Source organism: Phragmites australis, chromosome 7, assembly GCF_958298935.1.
Source record: "Phragmites australis chromosome 7, lpPhrAust1.1, whole genome shotgun sequence".
NCBI lineage: Eukaryota > Viridiplantae > Streptophyta > Magnoliopsida > Poales > Poaceae > Phragmites > Phragmites australis.
Genome location: NC_084927.1, coordinates 33,646,107 through 33,672,431, shown reverse-complemented (window position 1 = coordinate 33,672,431; position 26,325 = coordinate 33,646,107). Strand labels below are relative to the sequence as shown.

Sequence of the window (26,325 nt, the reverse complement as noted above, 5' to 3'; positions counted from 1 at the left end):
GTGTTCAGGTTAGCGAGGAGTGGGCTCGGAAGGGATGTTACTTGCTGGGCCGCGCAGGCCGGGCATACCAGCATATGCTTGCAGTTTGGAATTTGGATGGCCCGCTTGTTTGTTGTTACCACGTCTAGGCTGCATCTTTCGTGACATCCTAATTGGCTGTTCCGCTTGTGATGCCCGATATCGTGTGATGCATTCTTGTATGAGTGAACAGATCCGTGGCAAGAGTAGACTGATTTTGGCAATCAGAAGTCAAATAACACGGAATGATTTCAGCACAGGTGAGGAATAAGGACGAGTCAGATGACCACAAAGGCTTAGGCAGCCAAACCAAATGTATTCAGGGAACAAAACGGAGTACGATGCTTCAACCAGACAGAAGATATAGATTAAGTTGCGCAAGTACTTAGAACTCCATTCCAAACTCCAAATGGAACCTAGATGAGGAATTTGACATTGAGGTCTCACAAGATAACTACTAAAGCAAGAAAAAAATAGGTGGAATCGGAGTCTGGGGAAGTACATAAACAACATTTGGAACAAAACACCACTTCAGTAGCATGTGATGATAATTTCCTTAGATGTCTAGGCTGCATAGAGAAGAAATGAAGGGAGTCAGATATATGAAGCGTGCAAAGCATTTGTTCATAGTTCAAGCAAAAAAGTAGCAACACTAATCACAATCACAATTCATCAAACATCATCAGACTGACAATACAACAAATGCAATATGGTTCTACTAAAACTATAAAAAAATTATTGGTTCCGTATTTGCCTACCAACACGCTAGAAAGGGCATCGATCTCAATATGTTACTGTTGAACAGAAGGCGCTGAAAAAAATTCAAATTCCAGGGCATGATTGACAACATGTCTAGAAGAAGCAAATAGTATTTGAAGAGGAAACATTGAAAATCGGGCTCAGGTATCGAATACAACTGTGGTGAATTGTGACAGTATTACATCATCACATAAGCATCTATTCGACTGGTCAATTGCTCATGATAACATGGTCGGAAAAAAAAGAGCATCACAACGATTACAGAAAAGAACAAGAATGAATATCTAGACCTCCAATCAACAGGTATGCTTAGACCGTAAGACCAATCATTTAAATCAGCAAGAGCAAACCAAGGTCCAGCTAGCAATTATGGATTGTGAAACAAACACACCCTCATCACAATACAGATTGTAACAATCCAATCCCCAGATTGTAACAATCTGGTAATCCGGATTCCACCGGCTTTCTGCAGATTGTATAATCCAGCTTCTGTCCAAAATATACTAGCTATTTTTCACAATCTCAAACAAACAGGCCCTAAGTCAGCTAGTCAATGAGACATCAAGACAGATAGTCATCTATCACCAGAAGAATGAATGTAATATAGCAGACCAGGCATCCAGCTTTGACCTACCGAACAATCACAAGCTCGCAGCGCAATCCTAAAGGGTAGAGGCCAAACATAAAACATATATCACATTTGATTATGCACACAGCGCACTAAAACTAGTACTAGAACCAAGGATGAGCACAGCAAAATCACACTAAAAACTGGTCTTATTTGTATCAGTATCCCGCAGAGCAATGCAACTAAGATTATAGTATGAAGTGCTGAAGTATTTCACCTTTACGCTGAGGGGATCTCGACCTCGCCGTCGTCTATCTCCTGCTGCAGATCCTTGGGGTCCTTGCCGTCGACGGTGCACCCGACGCTGACGCAGGTCCCGAGGATCTCCTTGACGGTCCCGGACATGTCCTTGGCCATGGACCTGGGCTTCATGGTCTTGGCGATCTCGATGACGTCGTCGAGGCTGATGTTGCCGCTGTGCTTGATGTTCTTCACCTTCTTTCTGTCCCTCTCGGGCTCCTTGAGCGCCTTGATGACGAGCGCCGCGGCGGAGGGCACGACGGAGACCTTGGCCTGACGGTTCTGTACGGTGAGCTTGACGGTGACGCGGAGGCCCTTCCAGTCCTTGGCCGTCTCCTTGGCGATGTCCTCACCGATCTTCTTCGGGGAGAGACCGAGCGGGCCGATCTTGGGGGCCAGCGACGACGCCGCGCCGACCTCTCCACCGGTCACGCGGACGAAGACCTCAACCACCTGCGACGGGTCTAGCTTGGGCGGCATGGCTGGTGCTCCGGTGGTGACGGCAGGTGGGGGAGGGTCTGGGAGGGGGTGGAGGCTGGAGGCGGCGGGCTAGGGTTTTGGCTCGAATGGTTACATGTATTTATATAGCAGCTCGCTTGTGTTCCGCAGTGGGTGATGGTTTTGGGCCTTAAGGAGTCGTTTGGGAAGATCAATTGAAACCCAGATTGGCAATGGTTTGGGCTTCAATGAAGCATTTCGGAAGTCCACTCGAAACCCAGTTTCGAGAGGCCTTTGCGTTCAGCTGTGTCTCTCCTACCCCTGAGCAGGACGGCCCTGCGCGTGTTTGTCAAGTGGACCGGCTCTTCTCGATCGAACGCGTGCTGCACGACCACGAGAACAGCTCACGGCCTCAGATGAGCCGTTCACCTAACATTGGTACGTGACTACACCTGCGAACAGCGATTGGGGCCCTGATGTTCGGATCTGATGTGTTTACTGTGGAGGCCCAACCTCTAACAGGATCCGTAGCGTGCAGACCTACCAAACAAGGCGTTAAAGCGGAATTTTCTTTCACACGACGTAGCCGTCGATAGCGAGCATCTGACTTCATCAATCATCAAAACCCTCCCCTGTCTTCTGTTATGTGAGTATGTACGTGTGAGTATGTGTATATTTTTATAAGTTACTAGTTGAGTAGCCGTGCATCCTATTCGCAACATACCTTCCTTGCTTCATTTTCCAATTCTCTACTCAGCAAAACCCATCTTCCCATCGAAAATAATAAAAAAAACTCAATCAATGGCCATACTTGAGCTAAACACAGGTAGGAAGCAAGAACCAAATGTTCTGGAAGTAATTCTAAGGAAAGATCGGGATGATGAAACCACTTATACAATTTTCATGGCTGCTCACAACCATGGATGTCGATTGTTATACAATTCCCTATGGGACGAAAGGGCAGCTTCGACCATTGACGACAATCCAGCGAAGAACTTCCACAACAAACCCGAGCGCCTCTGCTTGTCTTGATTTCTTTAGGCACCTTTGCTTCTGCTAAGATATGGTAGCATAAGAAAAGAGAATTCATTTAGAAAAATTGCATACTCATCAAATAGTGTGTTCAAACCAAGCTCCAGGTGGGCTCTTCAGATTAGTAATCTAGTAAATTTCCAATGGCCAAGCGATATACCATGTTTGAAAAAGAAATAAAGTAGGTTCCTTAGTCATGTGCAAAACATGGAAGTGTACACGATTTTGAAATGTTTGATCAGAAATCTCACCGTGCAATTCATGTAGTGCATAGTAGATGAGCACTATCTTTCAAAACCAATGAACAACTTGTGATACGAGACAGACTGTGAATATTAGTGAAAAAGGAAGAAAATAAGACTAAGTTGTCAGGAAATATTAGGACAAACTGCAAGGTGGTACAAAACCTTCCAACAGGTTTAAATGACCAAAATTGAAAGTTAACACAGCTCTCATAAGCAGAGACGCTCAACATAAGGAATGTAGGGAAACATATCTGACTTGAAGTGCATAGGAAATATTACAGACATCATTAAGTATAAAAATTCATCAAGTATTACATTGGATAATTCACAGGACTTTGAGAAAAACAAGGGTCAATCGCATGAGCATTCATACAGGGAGTCGTGAACAGATCTTGCACAAGAAAAAAAAATATTAAGACAATTCTAAGAATCAATCACTATTCAAGACAAGTGTTTCCTATTGACGAGCAGCTTGTAGCTAGCAGCATGTACAAATTGGACTAGGGGCTCCATGCCAATAGGAGCTGCAGGAGTGCACGAACGGCTATGCTTCAAATTTAAAATGTTCACCTGATGCCGCTGAGACAAAAACATAATTGCCTTTCTTAGGCTTGGACACATCGAAAAATCCAGTGTATGCAGTAAGACCAGGCATGCCTGAGTGGTCGAGGTTGTAGCATAGTTAGAAAACAACTCTGCACAAGATTTGAGAGTTATCTTTTTCAGAGGAACTATACAACATTGGCTTTCAGTAAAAGATAAAGGAACAATCAACTACTCGACTCAACTCATGACATTATGATTTCTCAGTCAGGCAAACAGAACAAAGAAAAAAAAGGTTTCATGGATTAAAGATGGCATTTTCCTCGAGGTAAAAAAGTGTGCGCTAACAATGAACTCACCAAGAACACCTATGTAGTACGGCAGAGGCATTTCATGACGATTGATCTTGAAGAGAGACTCTAGATTAGGGATGAGTATGTACTCCTCCCATCCCGTTATTCCCCACACAAGATCACTGACCTTAAAATCCGGGTGCTCGGATGCTACCACCTTGCTTACTCCATGGTTAACCAAAACCTGCAAGGTTTTGTACCAAGAGATACAACAGAATTGTAAATTTCCCAGTTTGAAATAAGAGGGTAAATGGAAGAAATAGTGGACTCAGCTCTAGTAAAGAAGCTGCAGTTTAAAAATAAGAGGGTAAATGGAAGAAATAGTGGACTCAGCTCTAGTGAAGAAGCTGAACAGAGTGTTGTAAATTTCATAGTTGCAGAACAAACAACAAAACCACTTGTGTTTTGTCCAAAATTTGTTGTTCAGAGCACACTGAATTCTTCATTTTTATCCCAATTGATAAATCAAGCCATATATTTGCAGTCGCTTTTGATAAATAGTCCAATTTGCTCGCTTAACTAACATACTTGGGCGACAGCGAAAACCTTTTCCGAAATCAGTAAGATGAATCTCAGAGGCTAGATTCAACCAGACCTGCTTTCATCAAATTCATCTAGACCTGGTACTTTCTGGTCTGAGGTCAATATTTTTTTTTTTTTAAAGGTGGAAAGTGGCAGGAGCTCTGCATATGCATTCAAAGGAAAGAAATACCAGCAGTACCATGGATAGCAAGTCAACAGATTAGAGAAAAGAGCAGTAACCCTTACTAACAAATTAAGAAATGAACTCTAAAGCTTTTGCTTGACTCTAATATTAACTCTTACAGCTTCTTACAGCCACTGTGGTACTGGAATTTTAAAAGTCTACAAGCTTTGTTCAGAGTATACCGATTGGCATGTCGTCAGCCAAATTTTTCAGTTACAGTCACCACAACCCACGGTTTAACGCCATCTACTTACATTTCCAAGTTTCATGAAAATAATCAAATGATACGGATAAATAAAGAGCCAGAGATAAATTGCAGGAGATGAGAGCAACTCACGTTGGAACAGAAGCCTGGTGTGGGTGTGATACGGCGTGAACTCCTTGATGATGAGGTGCTCAGTTCTGTCGTAGTAGTAGCCGTTCAGGATCACTAGCCTTCCACCCGTCTCGCCTCCTCCCAGATGAAGATCAAATAGATCAAAATAAGCTCTAGTGCCATCAGATTTACATACAAAATGTTTATTAAGCTTAAATGTTTGCACCAATTTGAAAGAAAAAAGTCAAAACTGTTTGCAAGAAATACATGTATAGTTTCAAGTGAGACCTCCTTCCAGATTAAATCAACCATGAATTCTAGGTTTTATATTCTAGTTACAATAGGCGAATAGAGGCAATTCAATATTGCCAAACTGATTGATGTACAATTTGAAAATTTATATAAGCCTCAAACGAAGTTATGATAAGTGATAAATAAAAGTATAAAAAAAAACAGAGGAAAAGCAGCAAGCATGAGCCATCAGTCTGACCTTTGTAGTGTATGGTGGAGGCAGCGGGCACCTTCTCCGGGCCTGTTGTGGATGGAAGAAGACGGGGGCGAGCATAAGCCAGCTTAAGCTTAACTATCCACATAAGCTCCTGTCCATAAAAACTCTGAGAAGCTTGTTGTCATGTTATAAACGGTTTATGAAATTTGGGCTTATTGTCTATGTAGTATGGAGAAAAGTTTAGTTATTTCTCGACTTGTTTTGTTTGGTGTTTAATTGATAATATTATTATTTGAGATTGTTTTTATGCAGTTAAGTATTAAAATAGCATTACAAAATAGAAAATGCTAAATTATGTTAATTTTGAAGCGTCATGTTAAATAAGGGGAAATTTGACTAGTATTTTTTGCCATGTTAACTTAAACACCTGTATTTTGTTAGTGCATTAGAAGAACACAGTGATAATGGACAAACAAGAAGGCGTTTTTTCTTTTCAGAGATTTGAGAAAATCTCTATCATTTTATAGTAGTAGAATAGGGTTTAAAAAATCATAAAATCTAGCACGGACTAGGGCAAGTCTATAATGGTTTGTTTGGTTTAAGAAATGGGGGTGGTGATGGATCATCTCACTCCTCATTTTCTTGTTTGGTTTGAGAAATGGGGGTGGTGATGGATCATCTCACTCCTCATTTTCTTGTTTGGTTTAAGAAATGGGGGTGGTGATGGATCATCTCACTCCTCATTTTCTTGTTTGGTTTGAGAAATGGGATAGGTTGATCCATCATCACCTCATCCCTAAGCACATATCTAGTATACACGAGGAATGGAGTCATCCTATCAAAAATCATGAGATGATCTCATGATGGATCATTTCGTTTAGGATCAATTGACTTCTTAAACCAAACATGCCATAAGACAACTACATGATCACAAGGAGCACGATAACAGTAACTTAAAATAGCAAAAGGTAAACATCATTTGAGCAACAAACGGGAAGATATACAGTGCACCAAACTAGAATTTTACCGAGTGCTTTGGTAATTGCATTGAGCAATTTTAACACGATTGAACAAGATTTACTGTCCTTGGCAGTTTGGCCACTATCCAGATAGGAGATTTCAGAAGCAACAAAGGAAGATATACAAGCCCCGAAACTGAGCAATTTTAACACGACTGATTTTTCTTGGTGCATTGGAAGAACACAATGAACACAGAGGAATATATATAGTGCATCAAACAAGAATTTTCTCATCGCTCTGAACATTCAGGATAAATGACACAGGGATGAAGAATATTCCAAGCTTCCAGAATAGAGCATTCACGGTGGCCGGGGAACCGGGACGGTGGCACGGTTGTTGGTGAAGGAGCGGCGGCACGGTAGAGGATCCAGTGGAGGAGGATAGGGGATCGGAGGAGGATGTGGCAACAGACGGAGGAGTAGGAGGTCTGGTGCTAAGGTTTGGAAGCGGACGTGCGATGCGGACAGACGGACGATCAACCAATGGACGGATGCACGATTAAATGGAGGAAGAGCGGGGTGGACGTGTTCCAGGACCGTGCGTGCGGATTTGGGCTAGGAGCAGACGGGAACGGGAGCGGAACGTGTGTAGACATGCAGTAGAGACTTTAAGAAATAGAGATACTGGTGCTTCTTAAAAAAATACTCAACAAAGAAAAAACATGAACAAAGACGTCCATATCAGCTAGTATGAAACGCGACCAACCTCAAACTTTTCTAAGAAGAATCCCACACGCCCGGATTAAATTTTGGATGGATCCGTCATGGCCGGTGCATGTAGGTCGCCTTGCCTCTTGACGTGCGCAGCACGGTGGCAATCGCGGACGACCGTCCAAAGTGTAGACCGGTCCTTTTTCTTCATGTGATTCAAAGCGTACACGAGTTTCGTTCACGACTGTCAAGATGACGAGTCATGCGTGACCGGTGCTTATCCCGTTGTGGGAAAAAAGGCGTGTCCTCAATGAGTTGTGCGTGACGCCGCGGAAAACGTGGGAAATCATACGGATAAGGAAATCGAACATAGTTTCCTTATTTTTTCAATGAAGAGATAAGATTATTGTAGCATCTGTATCACATGATGCGTGTGGCCGGAGTTGAACTACTCATGCAGGAACATGTATTATGCTTTAGACTCTTTTTTAGTTCCGTGTTTTTATGCAATTCGCGAACGAACACCTGCGCGCGGCATCTTGACTCCCAACCGATCAATAATCGCATCGATGGAGGTAAGATTCCGATACGCAGTAGCCGACGGCCACCGCTCCGCGTTGCCACACTCCATTCTCCACCGATACGGCGAAAGGAGCACGACGGATGGCCGGGGCGTATCGCGTACAACCCGCATCTGGTTCCAGATCGACTTCCAGTTCCACTGCCGTCACCCGGCGCGCGGGCGGTGGCACTCGGGGACGGTCCCATGCGCGTCACGTCGAACGCTCGCACGACCAGGTAACCGATCGCTCCATATATTAATTAGACGAGTACTTCCCCTGAAGAAGAAGAAACCAGGCATGAGGGATGAGCCAGCGATGACGTGTCAGCAACCGCATCGAGGACGGTATCGCCTATCATGAGGCCTGGCAGGGCGCGTCGTTGTTGCACCGGGCGGAGGCTGGACGGATCGTCTGTCTATCCGCATGGGACGACGACGGCTTCAGCTGGGCGCGGCACGACGCGGGAGTCATGCGCCTACATGACCTGCTCCTGGACGGGTGTCCGGTGCTTATCCGGCTGGATGGCATCGGCCGTGCAAACGGCAAAAAAATATAGATGCGCTCCAAAAATGGCATTTGGAAACTACAGTCTATTGAATTAGCTCTTTGAACATGAAAATTTACAATAATCTCCGTAGAACAGCGAGTGAGTCGACTAATCTAGTTGGTAAAAAAATTACTGCACAAGGCCATATGCTTCGGTGTCGCTATTATGATCCGTGGCGTCCGTCCTAACGCACACGAGGGCAGCACATGTTGACTGGCGTGGAACTGTGGAAGGGACTGGCAAGCAGAAATGGTGGGCCGGTGCTTAATCCGCATCTGGCACGGCATATTCGCGCGCCAAATAAACTACTCTACGGTACAGGCAGCGCCGCCCCAGGTACGAGCTAAAGCGCCGCGAAGGAGACGAGATCACGAGGTCGATTTTTTTTTTCATAATATTATTTTATTAGCAAATTAAAAATAATAGTTAAATTCAAAAAATTACAAAAATAGATATTTATCGGCACACGGAATGCCGGCACGGGACCTATCGGTATTCCGCATGCCGATAGCCTATGTGGCATGGGACCCGGAGGCCAGTCAGCACACAAAACGACGATATGTTGTGGGTCCAGCTAAAGGGGTGGGCTACGTAGGATGTTCGTGCAACGTACTGGCTTGTCGGTATTTTGCGTGTGGATAGGTGATGGGTCATGAAATGTCAGCATGTGAAATACTGACAAGTGCCACATCAGGTCTATCCGCATTCCAAATGCCGATAGATCTTTACTATCATCCTGGCCATCAAATCCTCTTATGTTTCTCGTCTTCCACGCGCGCGATCGAGCAGAGAGTAACGACGATAGTCGAGAGTGGCGGTAACTGCGCGCGAGAGCGAGACTGCAACGGGCAGGAGCAGACCAGCGAGCGACGACCGGGCTTCAACGGTAGGTGACGCGTGGCGGCCTTGACCGGCGAGGAGCAACCCGATGGCGGCGATAAGAATCTTGCATTTTTTGAGAAATAATAGTAAATAGTTAGAATAGAGTAGGAAAAATTAGTATAAAATATCTAGAATATAGTAGAAAAATTAGAAAAGTTAGAATATGAAATTTAGAGTAGAGAGGATCTAGTTTAGAAATTTGTAATAGTTAGGTAGAAAATTTAGTATAGTTTGAAAATTAGGTTAGAATAGTTTGGGGTAGTTCATAATGTAGAATATGTAGAAAAGTTTGAATATTTAGATAATGTGGTGTTATAAATACTTAGAAAAATAGTAGAAAAATAGTTAGAGAAATGTAAAGTGGAGTAGATAATTTAGGAGAATAAAGATATGAAATTTAGAGTAGAGTATGTATGGTTTGGAAATTGGCTATATATAGAAAATATAGTATAGTAGTTAGGAAATATAGAGTAGTTGAAAAAGTTCAAATATTTCAGTAATGTAGAGTTAAAATATGTTATTTAATATGATTTAAAAATTTGATATTATTATACGTACATATTTTTTGTTGACGTAGTAATTGTATATTTTTGTAGTATTGTATTTAGAATGAAAGGAGAAAAATATGATTTATTTAGAATTTAGAATGGAGAAATTTAGATACGCGTACAATAGATAATTTAACATAGAGCATACATAGTTCGTAATTTTTCAATCTTTACTAATTTGAAGTCAGATTATTATGATTATGTAATACAAATATTTCATAGCTGTAGGATATTTAGAATCGAAATGGAGTAATTGTTTTTGACAGCGATATATTTAGAATGATATCAACAGAAAGAGTACGTTTGTGATAATACTTGATATTTGTGGTCGTAACTATTGTATGTTGATTACAATTATTTAACCTAATTGAGTATAGTATGGTTGTTGAATCAGGAATGTTGACTATAGTTGGGTTCATGATTTTTTAGAGTCCTAGACATATCATGCATTGTGATAATAGGATGGATCTGAGTAGCTTCCAATATGTGGACACATAATTGCATAGTACAGGAGAGACTCAAAGATCTCTAAGTGTTAGGTTGGTTGTATAATCTGCTGCAATTCAATCCGGCACATCAGCAGCTGACGATGAAGATTTTGATTCCTAGATGTCGAGAAACCGGCTGGGAGTGGGAACTCTTGGAGGTTACATGTTCGAAGAATTTGTTGGTGAAAATGTTATCCATGAGGAAGTGCATGAGAGTGTGGTTACGAAGGTATCCCCGTAGACTAGTGCATCAGTTGAGATACAGACTGCATGAGAAGAACGTAACGACGGGGAAGAAAATCAGTATGATGCGTGCTGATTAGAGAGGGCAGGACGAGACATTAGTGGACTAGATGGAGATAGATAACGATGAGTTCCGCATATTTGTGGACTCGGGTGTAGGAATCTCAGAAGAATGGTCAAATTTTGTTCTGCAGAAGTTGACGATGAATGATGGATAAGAGTCGGTGTAATACCGAATAATTGAGAGAGAGAAAAAAAAGAGATTTGACCAAATAGTTGACTTTTTGATCCGTTGCTCGTATGGACGATCGGAGACCGTTGTTGCGTCCATCTCGTCGAGACGAACCCATTTTGCTATTCATATGTCCGTTCTGAGCACTTTGTGACCCGTAGCAAGTCCAATAAACTTAGACCATTGATTGTTTTAAAAAAAATAAAAAAATAGATAAATACCGGATGGATCGGCCCTCAACCCGATCCATCTAGAGCCTCTTGCGCTCATCTCTCTCCCCCCCCCCCATCACCGTGCGTCGCTGCGATGAGCTCGCTGCGCCGTCCGCCGTCCGAGCCCAACCTGCACCTGCCATCACCAGCCTGCGCGCCACTGCAGTTACAGTTGCCAGCCTGTGCGCCTACGAGCCATCGCCGCCGCGCTGCCCTGCAGTTACAGTCGTGCTCTATGCCGGCCGCCGTGAGAAGCAAGCAAGCAAGCAGGAGCTAGAAGCAAGGAAGAAGAAGCCAGAAAGGAAGAAAGGAAAAGAGAAAGAAGGAAAGAAAAGAAAAGAAAAGGAGAAAAGAAAAGAAAAAGGAGAAAAAGGAAAAAGGAAAAGGTGAAAAAAAAAGGATTGGAAAATTTTCTGATTTCGCTGGATTTGTCGTCAAACCTTCGAAGGTGACTCCTACATAATCCTAGGCAATTGAGATTCAATTGAATCAGTCGATTTCCATCAGATGCGTGATCGATAATCTGAATTGCTTTCGATAGCCATCGCTAAAGCGAAGATGTGACATCCAAATTGAGATGTTCATTCCTCTTGATCAAATAAGGTTTAACCAGTAAAAGAATTCTAATTCAACTCTGGAGTAGAGATATCACATCAATTTATGCTTTAGGAGTTTCCGTTCGGCATGTCCCGAAGTGTTGACGTGTATGCGATGTTTTCAGGCGTAGGAATGACGCTTCACATTATATGTGTTTCAGATGTGCTTTAGTACTAAAATGTGCTTGTACAGGTGGTAGTGCTTCCGGTCATATCTAATCGAATTCCTTCGTCGCCTTCGGTAAAAGGCAAGTAACGTGGGGGTGTAATTCAATGTTATGTTTATATTCATGTCTTACTTATTTCACAGATAAAATTGAAATATCTGATATTTTCCAATTTATTCATATGATGAATGATGTCGCATTTGACGAATTAAATCAATGTCATTTCATTGATTTTGAGTATATCGGTGATGTCATGAACTAGTAGTGGTGATACTCATGAAAAAGAATTATCAAAAGAAAACTAAGAATTGACGTCAATTCACATACATACATTTGCATCTATCCATTTCATATGTTGATAAAGGCCGATCACTGCCATCGTGCGTGATTCGTACCGGTACATGGAGTTGCATGAGAGGTTGGCATCGCCCAGCGCAAAACTCTCAAATGGAGTTGCATCATGGCATTCATACATTTATTATAATGTTTGAAGAATACAGAGGGGTTAGTGCCATGATATATGGGAGATCGTATTGGAGTTTGTTGTTGTGTTTCCGTTGACAGGTAAATCAAGATTGTTATGGCTTAAAACTCATATGTTTTGGCTTTTCATGGTGAGAAAAATGATTGTATCTAAAATACTCTTTAATCTAGAGAGATGTGTTTACATTCATAGCCGTTACTTGCTGAGCTTGTCTCACCTCGTTAACTCATTTTTTTCAGGTACGCTTAGGTTGTTGATGTGCAGTTTTTGGGGATGGATTTGGTAGTTGCACGCACTACCTTATGACAATACCGATAATCTAAACTTATGTTTGAAAACCATATTTTTGGCAGTATGTCGTTCGTGCTGTAATAAGCTTTCTACTTGAAGAAGTAATCCTGTATATGGTGTAGATAGATATATGTTGTGGTTACATTATTTATATCATATTTTGTCTGCCTGTGAATTGTGTGGTCAGTTATACCGCAACTATTGGGGAAATATTGCTAAAATTTTCCATATTCGAATAAAATATGTTTAGTTGTAAAGTAGGGTGTTACAGTCGGTATGGGAGTATGATTCTATCATGGTAACCAAAGGCCAGATATTTTATGATAAGGTCCATCTGTAGCATGCAGTGAAGAGATGGTGTTTCTCGAAGGCGAGGGAGTTCAAGGTGGTAATATCTAATCCTCGGACCTATGACGTCAAATGTTTAGCTCAAGATTGCTCTTGGCGAGTTCATGGATTCTTACCGAGGTGTGACACAGTATGGTTAGCATCTATTGTTAAGCCACATACTTACAACTTGAGCCAACCTCTGTGCGCATACAGGAATATGAGCGCTGATTATGATGCAAATGTAATGTACTCAGAGATTATGAAGAAGACTAGTATGTCTCATTTTTGAGATATGGATGCTATCAGTACCAGATTTGGGTATGAGATTTCATATGACATGGAGAGCAAAATAGAAGGTGTTAGAGAAGAGGTTTAGCACTTATAAAGACTCATACCTATCACATCCAGTTTTAAGACCAAAACGAATGTGAACTATATGTATGTTAGGATCAGTTTAAACATATATATAGCGACATCAATAGTGAAAATCAGACACAATGTTCATTATTACAACGTTATTTATTATAAAATGACCACACGGTCTAAAGAAAAAAATATAACAGCAGAAATAAATAACAACTCAGTGCCCACAACTTAGGCAGTCGACCGGAAGCGCCATAAACCCAGCACTCTACACCGTCTTCAGGATATTCTTCAAAAACTTCACCTTCTGGAAAGCAAGCGTGAGTATTTCCGCTACTCATCAAATGGGGAAAGTATGACATCGAGGTTTAAACCAAGATTTTCTATCTTCTAGGTTTCAACTAGCATAAAAGCCAATTTTTGCCTGAAGCTACGGAAAAGCAGTTTTTCAAAAGAAAAGATGTCCAACATATCTCCTTTAACCTCCGAGAATTCAACCATTTCTTAACCAAGGAAAAACATCCACCCAGCTAATTATGTGAGGGTCCATACCACTCATAACCATGAGCACGGCTAAATATTCAGTTTGACACTATGTAGAGGTCGTACATTTTACCCATGAGTCATGATCAACTCTTTTGTTGGTACCTATCAGTATCTTACACACTTCTGGGGTGTGCGCCAAGAGATCACTACGAGGTTTTTCTAAAGAGTTTCCCAGTACGCGCTTGCTCACTAGGGTTTCACCGTTGTACATAAGTGGAGTAACTCTTCACCCCAGGAGTCCCCTCTTATGCCAGGTAAAATTGAGAAGTATCCCTTCCTTCTCTACACATCCTGCTGGCTCATACATCACTGGGAGAACATCTAGTTACTTAGCCAAGCTATACCATGTAGGTCTCGTGGTTGTACTATTGTCATAGGTGGTCACTTCATGAATCAGTCCTTAACATGGTCTGGGCAAGACCACCAACCATCTAGCAAGGGTAATCATCGAAAAATATCCATCCAAGGATAACCATGCCTGGAACACATCAGCAGGCACATACCAACATTCCGTTCTTCCCTAAACCCTAGATTTCTTGTTGTTAATTCCCTTAACAACAACAAATACAATAACCTACTTTTATCATAACTTTTAATTTCATAGCTTATGATTCATCACCTACATACTACATGTTTATCTAAAAGTATGACTAAATCGAAACATGACATTATTGAGAAAATAGGCATCTACAAGTGTAAAACCTGTATATAAAGCTAGTGTTTAGTATACTACCCATTTCACCACAAAAATAACATGCATCTTTTGTGAAAACGACTTTAAATGAAAACTAGGCTCACAATATGGTCAAGACACTTGCCTTCATCAAGGTGACGCATGGTTCCTTCAAAATCTTCTTCCTGCAAATTTTTGAACTGCTCTTGAACTGACTCATCTACACAAGTACACAATCAGATATAAGAACAGTACACCAAACAATACTAAAATATGGTAAAAAAAACCCTCTAAAAAGATTCTACATATCGCTATGAGAATTTAAGTATAAAGATCGCCTAAATCAGAGTTACGAGCAAAAAGTTATAATCGTTCGAAGTTGTAGGAGCTTTTCTGCAAAACTACCAATTTTTAGTGTTTATTTTTATACTAAAAACTAATTATTGCGCAAGGCATTACTAATGCTGACGTCATAAATCAAAAAGAATTATTTTAAAAGGGGAAAGGGTGTGGACCGGGTCTATATGGCTGTGGATCGAGAAGAGCCTTTGGTCCATGGGTCCATGGTGGACTCGAGCGGCTAGCAGCAGCGCTATGCAGCGGAGAGTGGTCGGAGTTGGCTGGAAAGGGGGCTTCGATGGCTAGGTTTCACCGACGAGCGGCAGAAAAGAGAGAGGGAGGGCCGACGATCTTACCCCAAGCGTTGATGGGGTCGGAGCGGCAGCGGGGTGACCGGGCGATGAGGACAAGTGGCAGAGATGGTCGGAGTGCGTCGGGGAGAAGGTTTCGGTGGCCAATCGGGGACGGGGACCTTAGGACTCACCTCCGGAGTTCCCTACGAAGCCGAAGGGGCAATTAGTGAAGCTGGAGACGGCATGGCGGTGGTGGTGGCACGACTCACTGGAGACGACAACGACGATGAACTAGGTGAGGAGAGAGGACGGAAAGATTGGACGGGGTACGTGAAAGAACGGCGAACTCGATGGCATATAATTTATAGAGGGGAAGGGAGAGGGAGAGACACATGATCCAGTCGGACTTCATCGCTAGAGATAAACCCGCATGGGCCAACATGGCAACGGATGACCATTTCACGCGATTGAAGAGGGGAAAGGGAGGGGAAAGGGTGTGTGCGCGCGGCGGTTTGGTGCTTGGGCGGGGAGGCGAAAGGAGGTGGGTCTGATTGGAAATGGCAGCAGTGACAGCGCGGGAGCGGGGAGGCGAGTGGTCGAAGGAGAAAGACGAGTCGGAGCTCGGCTTGGTAGTTGTTTGGCGGCTTGAGCTGGGCCGCAAAGCAGAGAGGGTGGGGCGGCAGCCAGCTTGGAGAGATAGGCTCGGACGGATGGGCTCGGTCCAAACCAAGAGAAAGAGAGGGAGGGCGGACGGGCCTCAGCATAGGAAACTACTATTGTAACTCAGTCCTATGCTCCAGCCCCATCAAAACCCTATTGTAACTCAGTCCATGTACCAGCCCGCAGCCACTGTAAATAACCCTACCCTCATCTATAGATAGACCACTCATTAATCAGTTATTTTAACTGCAATGTCTTTCTTAGCTCCACCAAACCCACCCAAGAAATATTGAGTTATTTTAACATTCCGTTTCGGGGAACTAGCAAAATTATGTTCAACTTGCATGGTTTTGAAGAATAATTGAAATTGTCCACTAACCACCAACAAAGGAGACGCGATTATATTGCCTACTTGCTTTCCAAGTCCAAAGTACTAGTGATTTTGATATGGACTACCCATAAGTTAATTCTAGTAGACGAAAATTTTGACAAGACGATCTCGCCATTTGAGTATTCCTACTATAATATTCCATTCTTTATCAGTAGTATCTTTCCCCTGCATCCTAGTCAAACCACGAGAAGAAATACTTCAGCTACCATCCACCATTCCTTCGTCATAAGAAAAGACCTAAAATAAGACATACTCTTTTTTTTGCGAAGGGCTAAAATAAGACATACTATGAAACAAAAATTGCAGCATTACGTGTGGCAGGAATAATCTGGTTCTTTTTTACATACACTTGCCTTCAAATAAATACTACATGGATAGCGCCATCTCTACAACAATTTACGCACTAACCAGTTTATCACTATTCACTAATCAGACGGTCCACCGCTGACGGAGGTTGAGAGGTACACGGTCTCTCGACGGGCATCCATGCCGCTGGCCGTTGGTAGGTACGCACAGTTGGTTGTGCCAATCGCAATTAGCAAGGTTGCCGTCAGTATTGTTTCCCAATAGCCGTAAGCCCGTAACGCCACTCCCTTTTCTTTTTGGATAGCAGCCGCTGTACGCTAGTGTACCGGCTCCGGCATCCCTGTTGCCTCCCGGGGCGCTATGTAAGTGAACGAGGATCTAGACGTCGCGTGCTGTCGCTGACATGTAGAGCCGGATCTACGCGTCAGCGACAGCCATTGTGACGTTAATCTCAGGAGATCTGGATCCTATGTAAGTGTAGCAGGCAGAGCGGTGTTGGAACGAGGAGTCCACAGAATTGAAAACCCACCACCACCACTCTCTTTCTCTTCTCCCCCATCTCGCAGCAGAGCACGGTACTGTTCGCCCGATAACTTGATCTCTCCTCCCCGACCCGTCGATCTTTGCATGGCAGCAGCTAACTCCAGGGGGCGGGTGATCGCTGGAAACTTCGTCGCCCGCGTCCTGGCCGGCAAGGCCGCCTCCCCGAGGTACGCAGGCAGGCACAGCCGCACTTGTGATCACAAATCTTCTCTCCTATTATATGGGGTGCAGCCTTGTTCTTGCTAGGCTCGTCCAAGATCTTGCTTGTGTGGAGCAATTTGCTGTGAGTGCCTTGGACAGTGTTTCTTGCACAGCTTTTCCTCCGACATCGGAGTATTTAGCTCGGTGGACAACACCTGATGCAGAAGAAAAAATCTTGTTTTGTGTGGCTTTAGTATGCCGTTAGATGCCAAAGATGATAGTAGATTTTAACAACTAGCAAGATTATCTTGTTAGAACCATGATCTAGAGTTCTACATGTGGCAACCCAATACTTCGGGAACATCGCCCATACTGTTTAATGAAATCATCCGGCAGTCTGCGAATACAATACTTCCACCAAGCTGTAATCAGCACCTAGAACTTCACCGAGCACTAGCAGTAGAACCCTTCCATTACCAATCGAGTCAGATCTATGGAGATATTTTGCACCTCACTGTCGATGAGTCTGTCACTTCAGTGGAACTGCGTCTGGGGAGGAAGGAAAAGGCCAAACACCACTAGACTCCGGCGCCACCCACACAAAGGAGATCAGAAACAGTTCGTGTGTACATCAAACTGCGCACTTGCGCAGCGACCACCCATAGGCCGACGGATCGCTCTCCGGATGGATAGTTCGGTGCGCGGTAGTTGTCGCTCCAGTCCCCGTCCGTTCGTCCATCCATCCAACTAAACCTGCCATGTTGCAAGCATTTATCTTGTTTTTTACTCAAAGAAAATAAGGCCTGCTGTTTTTTTAATTATGATTATGGATTTTAGCTTTAAAATTAAAAACACAATCATATATAAAAACGGATTCTTATCATCTACAAATCAAATTATACTACGAAATTTTACAATCTATTAACCAAGTTACTACATCTGTTTTCGATTTTTTACTGTAGTAATTTTAACCTTACGTTTTTTCAAAAAAAATATGAATACTTAAAAATATACAATACTAATAATGTATATTTCACAACAAATTTAACTATACGAAGCCAAAAAACCAAGTAAACAAAAATATAAAAAATATATTATAAAATCTCACTATCTATAATCTAATAGTAAGTAGTTTTTATTTATTTTACAGACTGATTCTTTTAGTGCAAGCTAAAACAGACAAAAACCGGGTGAGCGGGTGAGGTGAACAACAAGTTGGTGCGACTGACGGTGGGCCCGGGCCAGCAGTCCACACCAGAAGCCTCTGGTCTGCCGGGCCCCACCGGCCGTCCTTTGGCATCTTGCCCGTACGATTCCCTTCCCTCTCGTGCTCGTGCTGGGCTGTTCCGCCTCCGGCCCGACGACCGATCGGGGCCGTCGCTAGGTGACAAGTCCATCGGACGGTGCGGGGGTGCGGCGGGGCGGTACGGGTGGGAGTCGTGAGCGGGATGGAGGGCCTCGCGCTCTTTATCCGCAGCCACCGACTGCGAGTGCGCCAACTGGAGCTGCTCAGTGCTCAGTGCTCTGCCCGTCGTTGCCTCCCACGTTCTCGCCTTCTCCTCTTCCCTGCAGCTGGTGTCTGGTGAGGCCTGAGAGCACGGGGATTTCCGGTGGCTGCCCCATGTGTGCTCGACCGTGCGTGCAGCCGTGCATCACGCGTGTACCCCATGTTTTGTTTAGTGCTGGGGTGTTTGAACTTTTAAGCCACCTACTCAAGCCGATGCTGATCTGGTGTCACCCACCGTGTCGATAGGACAAAGAAGATGTGATATACAGATATGGCACCGTGGTGTTAGCTAAATTTTGGTTTGCTTTGCCATGCCTCGTGGATTGTCACTACATTGTACATGGAGTACTTTCCAAATTCAATGCAGGAATCGAATTGTTTCTCATGAATTTCTCGCATTTTCAAAGAAGCTTATAAACACGTTACCTTCTGCGAAATTCTGGTTTCTAGTTCACCCTTAGATTATTGTGATGCTTGAATGTGTGCACACATTGTACTACACTATTATGAGTCAGTTTAATTAAACCTAGCATGATAGGACGTCGCAATTATAAGCTCATCTATGCATATGCAAAAAAAAAAAAAGCGTGTGGGATTGTTCTATAATCGTTTCTTGTAAAAGGAATATTTTTTTCTGATCTTGGTACAGTCTGTCCTGCCACTCTTGTGACTCGGTTCAATTATACATAGCATGATAGGACGTCGCAATTATCAACTGATCTGTGTGCATCTCAACAGAAGTGGGTGGGGTTGTTCTATTATCCTTTCTTGCGAAAGGAATAATTTTCTGATCATAGTACTGTCTGTTAATCTGTTATTATCACGAAGTTCGTCAGATACGTTTGTTCCACCAAGTCTCAACAACCACTCCAGCACTCTGATCGGTATATCTGACGTGTGCAGGAGGGCCGTGCACGCCTCAGCCTACGACAAGAACCTGGAGGACCAGGTGCGCCCGTCCGTCGTGCCGGACGATGTGATCGGCAGCGCCGGGAACCCCGACAAGTACTGGGGGCCCCACCCGAAGACCGGCGTGTTCGGCCCCGCGGTGGTGGACGCCAAGCTGGCCGCCGGCGCGCCGGACGCCGGCGCGAGTGGTGGAGGCTCGGTGCTGGATCAGAAGGTGTGGTACCGCCCGCTGGAGGACGTCGAGAAGCCCCCTGTCGCCTGAGACGGGCGGGGCCGGCAGCACACTACTGCGAAGACGAGCCTAGCACTGCAACACCTACCACTGTTAAGCTGGGGCTCCTTGCTTACTACCGGTAGTGTGGCTGTGCTAATACTATTAGCATGAAATCAGACATGGCGCGCATCAGAACTGGTAATAGTGTTAGTAGTAACGTGATGCTCGTGTCTGAAATAAGAGCAAGCAACGGACGTGTGCCCGTGTTGCTTGTGGCTGTGATGCAATTGTGTCCTAATCAGTATCGTAAGTACTTTGTCACTGGTGGTGCATGTTTTGTGGGCTTGATGATTTTATGGTCGCTAACCATAAAGATCTGAGATGTGCACGGCTATAGTTGGTTTCGGTTTGGTTTGGAATCAGCCTAGCTCAGGTATTCAGTGTTGAGAACGACATGACAGGTACCGGTGGACGAATGGCTGCTAACCACGCTTGACGCGAGATCAACATTGTTTCGGTCGGTTGAAGATTACGTGCAGGATTCAGGAATATATGGTGGACGACGAACAATGAGCCATGTGGATCCAAGAATTTATTGTGACGGTAACGTTTTGGCCAATTGGAGCATTCTTATTCAGGCCCCTGCAAAGATTCTCGAATTTGACAAAAAAAATATCGGACGAGCTGCACGGCTGCAGCCCAAGTTCTACTGGGGCCGAGATGTAGAACATGTACTCTGCCTTCCTGATTTGCTGTTGTGGAATTTGGATTTCGTGGTGTGGCACTGGTTTCTGAAATATCTAGCTAAGCATCCTCTTCTCAATTTAGAAGGGACTGATCTCATTTTCTTAAGGGACTGCATGCGTTCATAAGACTCGTGCATTGAAGCTCATGACCGGCAAAACTCGGCAATTGAATGTAATGTGGGAGCAATGAAGCTCGTTCCAAAACAGTCAAGCAGCGAAACACACACGTTTCAGAATGATTAATGACGTGCAAACCAATTCCAAACAGTATGATACGGTCAGGTGCTGACTGACACATGCACACAACACTAGGAAATAACTCATAAAACAGACGCAAACTGGTGAGCTGGGCACAATGTGCTACTAGCCCGATTAGATTTGGACCAGAAACACTGCCGAATCGTTTCATGCCCCTCCAACACAAGAACATAAGTTAGATGCAGAGGTTGGAGAAACCATGGTTTCACAACCTGATGCTATATGCCATGCACACGTGATATCAGTATATCAGAGTTCAGATCTAGCTTCTTCTCCGGGTTAATATTGTTGCAGCTTGAGGATCTGCTGCTGCCCATTTGCATCGGATCGACAAACATTCTCGTCCACCCTGGCAAGGGCCACCCTCTTGGTTTCCTTGCGCTGCATTTTAAAGGCAATTCAGTTTTCAAATCAAATGCCAAAATGTACCAAAGAAATACATAAATAGAGGTGAATTGGTCTAACCTCTTGGGCAATCAGCTTCTTCCTGAGCCTGGCTTTTAGCTTCCTTAGGCTGAGCTTAGCCAGTTCTGTAGATTTCTTGGCCTCCTTCTCTTCCTTCTCATCTTTCAATGCCTCTGGTTCAGTAATGTTCTTCCCACTGCTATTTTTGTGCATGCACACTGATACAACCTCGTCTCCAGACACCGTTGGCTGCACATTTATAATACTCTTGGATAGGGATTTGGTGACATCGGCAAGCATGCTGGCATACAACTGCGAAGTAATGTCTTCAGTGGTGTTCTCCTGCGGAAGGTCGCCGGTGAAGGCATCCTCCTTGCCGACATCCTCGTCTTCCGTCCCGGTGACATCCGACACTGTGTCAACACTGATCGCTTCGTTCTGTTCATCCTCATCCATTTTAACACTGTTCTGTGGCATCTCGTCAGTGATCACTAATGCCTTCTTCCTGACATCCTCGTCTTCTGTCCCTGCGACTTCAGGCACGTTGTCTGCAGTGACCACCTCCTTCTGTAGATCGGCATCTACAAAATCATATTCGAAGTGATCTTCCCCAACATCCTTATCCAATGTAACCGAGCCTTGTAGCATCTCTTTATTGACCACTACTGTATTCTCTTCAACAACCTCGCCATCTGCCACCATGACTTCCCCTACGTTGTCGACACTGGCCACTTCACTCTGTTCACCGGCACCACAGGTATCCAGTGCAGCTGAGTTCAGTGGCATCTCATCAGGCATCTCTACTGCCTTCACCTCAACTCTCTGGCTAATCTTGCCGGAGATATCAAGAGAAATGGCCTCATCGCCAGCCGCGGTGTCATGCCCCTCAACAGCCATATATTCCTCCTCTTGAGAGACAGGACCATCATCTGTGCCGACCTCATTGATTTTCGCTGCACTATGCAGCACTTCTTTGAAATTATCTGCTTCGTTGCCATGGTTGGCGTCGCCGGCGATACCAACCTCTGCGCTGGGATCACTGGATGTCACGGGGGCCTGCGGCACCTCAGTGACGGGCTCCATTTCCATCTCTTCACCAGCATGATGGATCTCCTCGCCCATCCCTTTGTCCAACGGCCCCACAATGGAACCTGCGCTGTCCTGAAAATGGGCACCGTTATCCTTCTCAACGGCCTTTCCGGCTACGAGACCTAGAATAGGTGAATCCTCCTCGCTGAGCAAGGCAGTAGGACAATGTTGCTCGTGCACTGCTGATTTATCCGCGCATTCCTGATCAGTCACAGGTGTCTCTTCTTCTAGAGTCTCCTCCGTCAGTATCTCATCCTCTTCCATCACTACCTCTGAAATTTCCAATTGAACAGCAACAAACAAAAATATATCTCTTTTAGTAGCTAAGACACAACAGCTACCAAAAAACTGAAAGCAGGGGACGTGGGTTTTTTTCCTAGGATGTCCCCTAAGTTCTGAGCCGTCGGATCTGCTCTGAGATTCGTGCAGATCAGAAATATGTCACAATCTCTGAAAAGATGCGACAGCGTATAGCGCAATAAAATTTTCTTTGCCATAAAAGGAGGTGTCTCACCTTTGTGTTCCTGCTGCGGTTCGTCGATCACCTCGTTTTGCTCTTCGTTCCGAGGAGCTGTAGCCTTTTCCACATCTTCAGGCTGATCACATCCCTCGTCAGAAAGCGGTGCAGGCACAATCTCTGCATCAGAGATGACACCTGGTTTCGCAAAAAAAAAAAAAAAAAAAAAACGGCATCAGCGAATATAAGAGGCGAGAAATCAAATGGCGCTGACAAATTGATTGAAATCAAACTCTCTTGTCACCTTGCGGCTCCTCTTGATCCTTTTCCTGCTGCAAAGCGGAGTTCCTCGCCGCGGCCCTCCTCGTTGCCCTTCGCGGCACATTCTCCTCTGCCCCCGCCGGGTCCACCGCCGCCTTCATAGTCGGCCTAAGCAGTCGAGCGGTCGGAATCGGTACGGCCTCCACGGCCACGCTGCCTTCCTCAGTTTTACTTTCCGCGGCCCTTCTCCTTGTAGCCGCCTCTACAGGGGCGGGCCGAGCGCGTCGGCTGGCACCGCGCCGCGCCACGCCGCGTGCTGGCGGCCCCTCCTCCTCCCCCCTCTTCAAATCCTCCTTATCTTCCTCCTCGCCGTCTTCCGGCCTGATGGGGTCGGGCGACTTGACCTTGAAGCGGCGGCTGCGCGGGATCGGGGCCCGATGCTCCTCCTCCGCTACTACCTTGCCAACCGGCGCAGACACAGCAGCGCGCTGCCCCACGCCTAGGGCTGGCACGTTCCCCTTGCTCCCCTCCCGCTGCATATCCTCCTTCTCGTCCTCCTCGCCATCCTCCTTTCTGATGGGCGCGGGCGACTTGAAGGTGACGCGACGGCCTCGCGGTAGCGGGCTCCCCTGCGACTCCTCCGCCACCGTTGCCTTGGCCGCCGGCTTAGAAACGACTGGCGCGGGCCGAGCGCGCCGACTGGGACCGTGCCGCGCCACGCCAAGGGCCGGCGCGTCCTCTTTGTTCGCCTCCCGCTTCAGATCCTCCTCCTCCTCCTCGCCGTCCTCCGACCTGATGGGCTCGTGCGACTTGACCGTGACGCGGCGGGCGCGTGGGAGCGGGCTCCCCTGCTTCTCGTCCTCCGCCGTTGCCTTGCCCGCTGGCTTAGGCACGGCAGGGGCGGGCCGAGCCCGCCGGCTAGCACCACGCCGCCCAACGCCAAGTGCCGGCGCTTCCTCCTTGTTTGACTCCTGCTTCGCATCATCCTTTTCCTCTTCCTTACCGTCGTCTGGCTTGATGGGCTCGACCGACTTGACCGTGGCTCGGCGGCCGCGCGGGAGCGGGCTCCCCTGCTTCTCCCACTGCCGCTCCTCCTCCGCCACTGCCTTAAGGACCGGCGCAGGCACGGCGACTGGCTGCTTGTCGTACTCCTCGATCCCATCAACCTAGAATTACGGAACGCGTAAGCTAACAAGTAACCCACAGTGCCCAGACCTAGAGATCGGCACGCGTGACGGGACGAGCAAGGGGCGCCTTCCTTACCGTGGGGAGCGCCCGGAGGGCGTCGGCCATGGCGGCGTTGGTCATGTTGGCGCGGACGCCGTTGCGCTTGCACAGCGCCTGCAGGTCGCGGCGGGGTAGCGCGTGTAAGTCCATCCTCGCTACTGGCTGCGGGCGGCGGTGCTCCTCCAATCACGTTGTCCTCTCCTCGCGTCCATTGTTGTCTCCTCTCCTCTCGTCCGATTTGGCTCGGTTCGGTGGGCGTGTGGAGAAGCGATGGGGAAAAGGGAAGCAGAGGAGCTGGGAGGAGGATAAAAAAACAAGTGTAGCTGGATTTGAATTCGAGGAGCTCGACCGTTGGAGCGGCCTGTTTGTTTCTTCCTCTTTTTTTTCCCGAACGTTTCACTGTTTCAGTAACCGGGACCCCAACTCTATTAGCGTACTGTAGCTGTTGGCCCAACCGCAGTATGCCACGTGGTTACTCGCTCTCATCTCTTCAATCATATCATATATTTACTAATCGGAGGCTCCTCCACATTAATCCTAGAAAAATCCTAAAAAATCTCATAAAAAAGCAAAACATCTAACCGTCGAATTGATCGATTAACTAACTGTAACCATAGATTAACAACCAGAAGAAACAAAAAATTAAAAAATAAATCATAGAGTCCAACTCTAAGACTACTTCTTGCCTTGTCTTTTTTTTTATAGATACCTTTTGTCCAACAAGATTACGTTAGCAAACTCCAACTTAGTTACGTTAGCAATAAACACACTTTTCTAAATCAATTAAAATATGCCAATTAAATATACGTGTAATCAAACATTACAAAATTAAAACAACAGAACACAAACATATTACAAATTATCACATAAAAGTAATATCAAAGAATTTATAATGTATTTAAAAATAATAATATGAGATATGGTGACGACATTAATAATAATAATAATAATTTCAAAAAAATCAAGAAACAAATAAAAATTAATTTGCATAACACATAAAATGAAAACTATAAATTAGATCTATTCACAAATAATAAATATGATTCCAATATTATGAATAAAAATTACATTTATATTTTACATTCTAATATTTAAATATAAATAGCTGATGTATCTTAACATACAACCATTATTAACACAAATATCTAAAATTCAGCTATAAGTTAAATTTCTAGCCTGTGCAGTCGCACAGGTTGATGCGCTAGTAGTTCTGAGATCGAGGTTAAGGGTCTGTTTGGTAGAGCTTTCACTGATTCAAATTTTTTATAGGGAGTGATTATCTGGATGAAGTGATTCTGTGGCTAAGAGTGATTCTCTAAAATAAAATATATGGAAAAGTAATTCTCTACAGGAAGTGAATCAGGGGAAGCTGTTTTTTTTTTCAGCTCCTCAACTTTTAGCTCATTTCAGATAATCACTCCCACGAATTCTACTCAGGAAGTTAAAAGCTGAAAACTGCTGTTTGACAGAGCTCCCAGAGCAGCTTTCCGGCTGGAATCAGCGGAGCTCTGACAAACAAACCCGAATACAATGCTTCCCTTTATTTTGAATCAGAGAATTAGTACTATACTAACTGTTTTAGAAGCTCTGTCAAACAGACTCTAATACAATACTTCCCTTTATTTTGAATCAGAGAATTAGTACTATACTGCTAGTCTTCAACCGTCGCACGGGCCATATAAAAATAATTGAAATATTAAAATACTGTAGTGTTTACGTGAAACTTTTACAAATCTAACAAAAAAAAAGTTACGTACACCTCACTACAGTTCCTTCATAGTGAAAGTTGATTGTTGATGCAGAGAACGACAGTTATACTTCTATTATTAATAAACTACAGTTCTTTTCAATGTAATCTTTTACAAAATGGCATTTCTATGATTAATAACATAATTACGATCTTTCATAATATTTATCGTTCGAGTCCATAACAAATTTTGGAACTAAATTATCCAAACAAAAGTGCGAACATACATGACTTTCAATAATAAATTCTATGACGAATATGAAAATATGGG

General features: G+C 44.5%; 3 protein-coding genes across 3 annotated transcripts; 1 reads left to right on the top strand and 2 right to left on the bottom strand.

The window, feature by feature from the left end:
• Positions 1–301: 301 nt before the first annotated feature.
• Positions 302–2,212, bottom strand: LOC133924887 (large ribosomal subunit protein uL11z). Its single transcript, XM_062370621.1, has 2 exons — positions 1,623–2,212; positions 302–587 (listed from the first exon to the last, which is right to left on the bottom strand). Exon 1 carries the CDS (start codon positions 2,123–2,125, stop codon positions 1,625–1,627), a length of 501 nt encoding a protein of 166 aa, XP_062226605.1. The 5' UTR covers positions 2,126–2,212; the 3' UTR covers positions 302–587; positions 1,623–1,624.
• A 14,784-nt stretch (positions 2,213–16,996) lies between these two features.
• On the top strand, positions 16,997–20,185 carry LOC133924886 (late embryogenesis abundant protein At5g17165-like). Its single transcript, XM_062370620.1, has 2 exons — positions 16,997–17,260; positions 19,645–20,185. The coding sequence occupies exons 1-2, from the start codon at positions 17,178–17,180 to the stop codon at positions 19,910–19,912; spliced, it is 351 nt and encodes a 116-aa protein (XP_062226604.1). The 5' UTR covers positions 16,997–17,177; the 3' UTR covers positions 19,913–20,185.
• Positions 20,186–20,838: 653 nt separating this feature from the next.
• LOC133924885 (uncharacterized) lies at positions 20,839–24,616 on the bottom strand. Its single transcript, XM_062370619.1, has 5 exons — positions 24,344–24,616; positions 23,124–24,246; positions 22,877–23,017; positions 21,334–22,634; positions 20,839–21,249 (listed from the first exon to the last, which is right to left on the bottom strand). Exons 1-5 carry the CDS (start codon positions 24,455–24,457, stop codon positions 21,148–21,150), a joined length of 2,781 nt encoding a protein of 926 aa, XP_062226603.1. The 5' UTR covers positions 24,458–24,616; the 3' UTR covers positions 20,839–21,147.
• Positions 24,617–26,325: the final 1,709 nt, after the last annotated feature.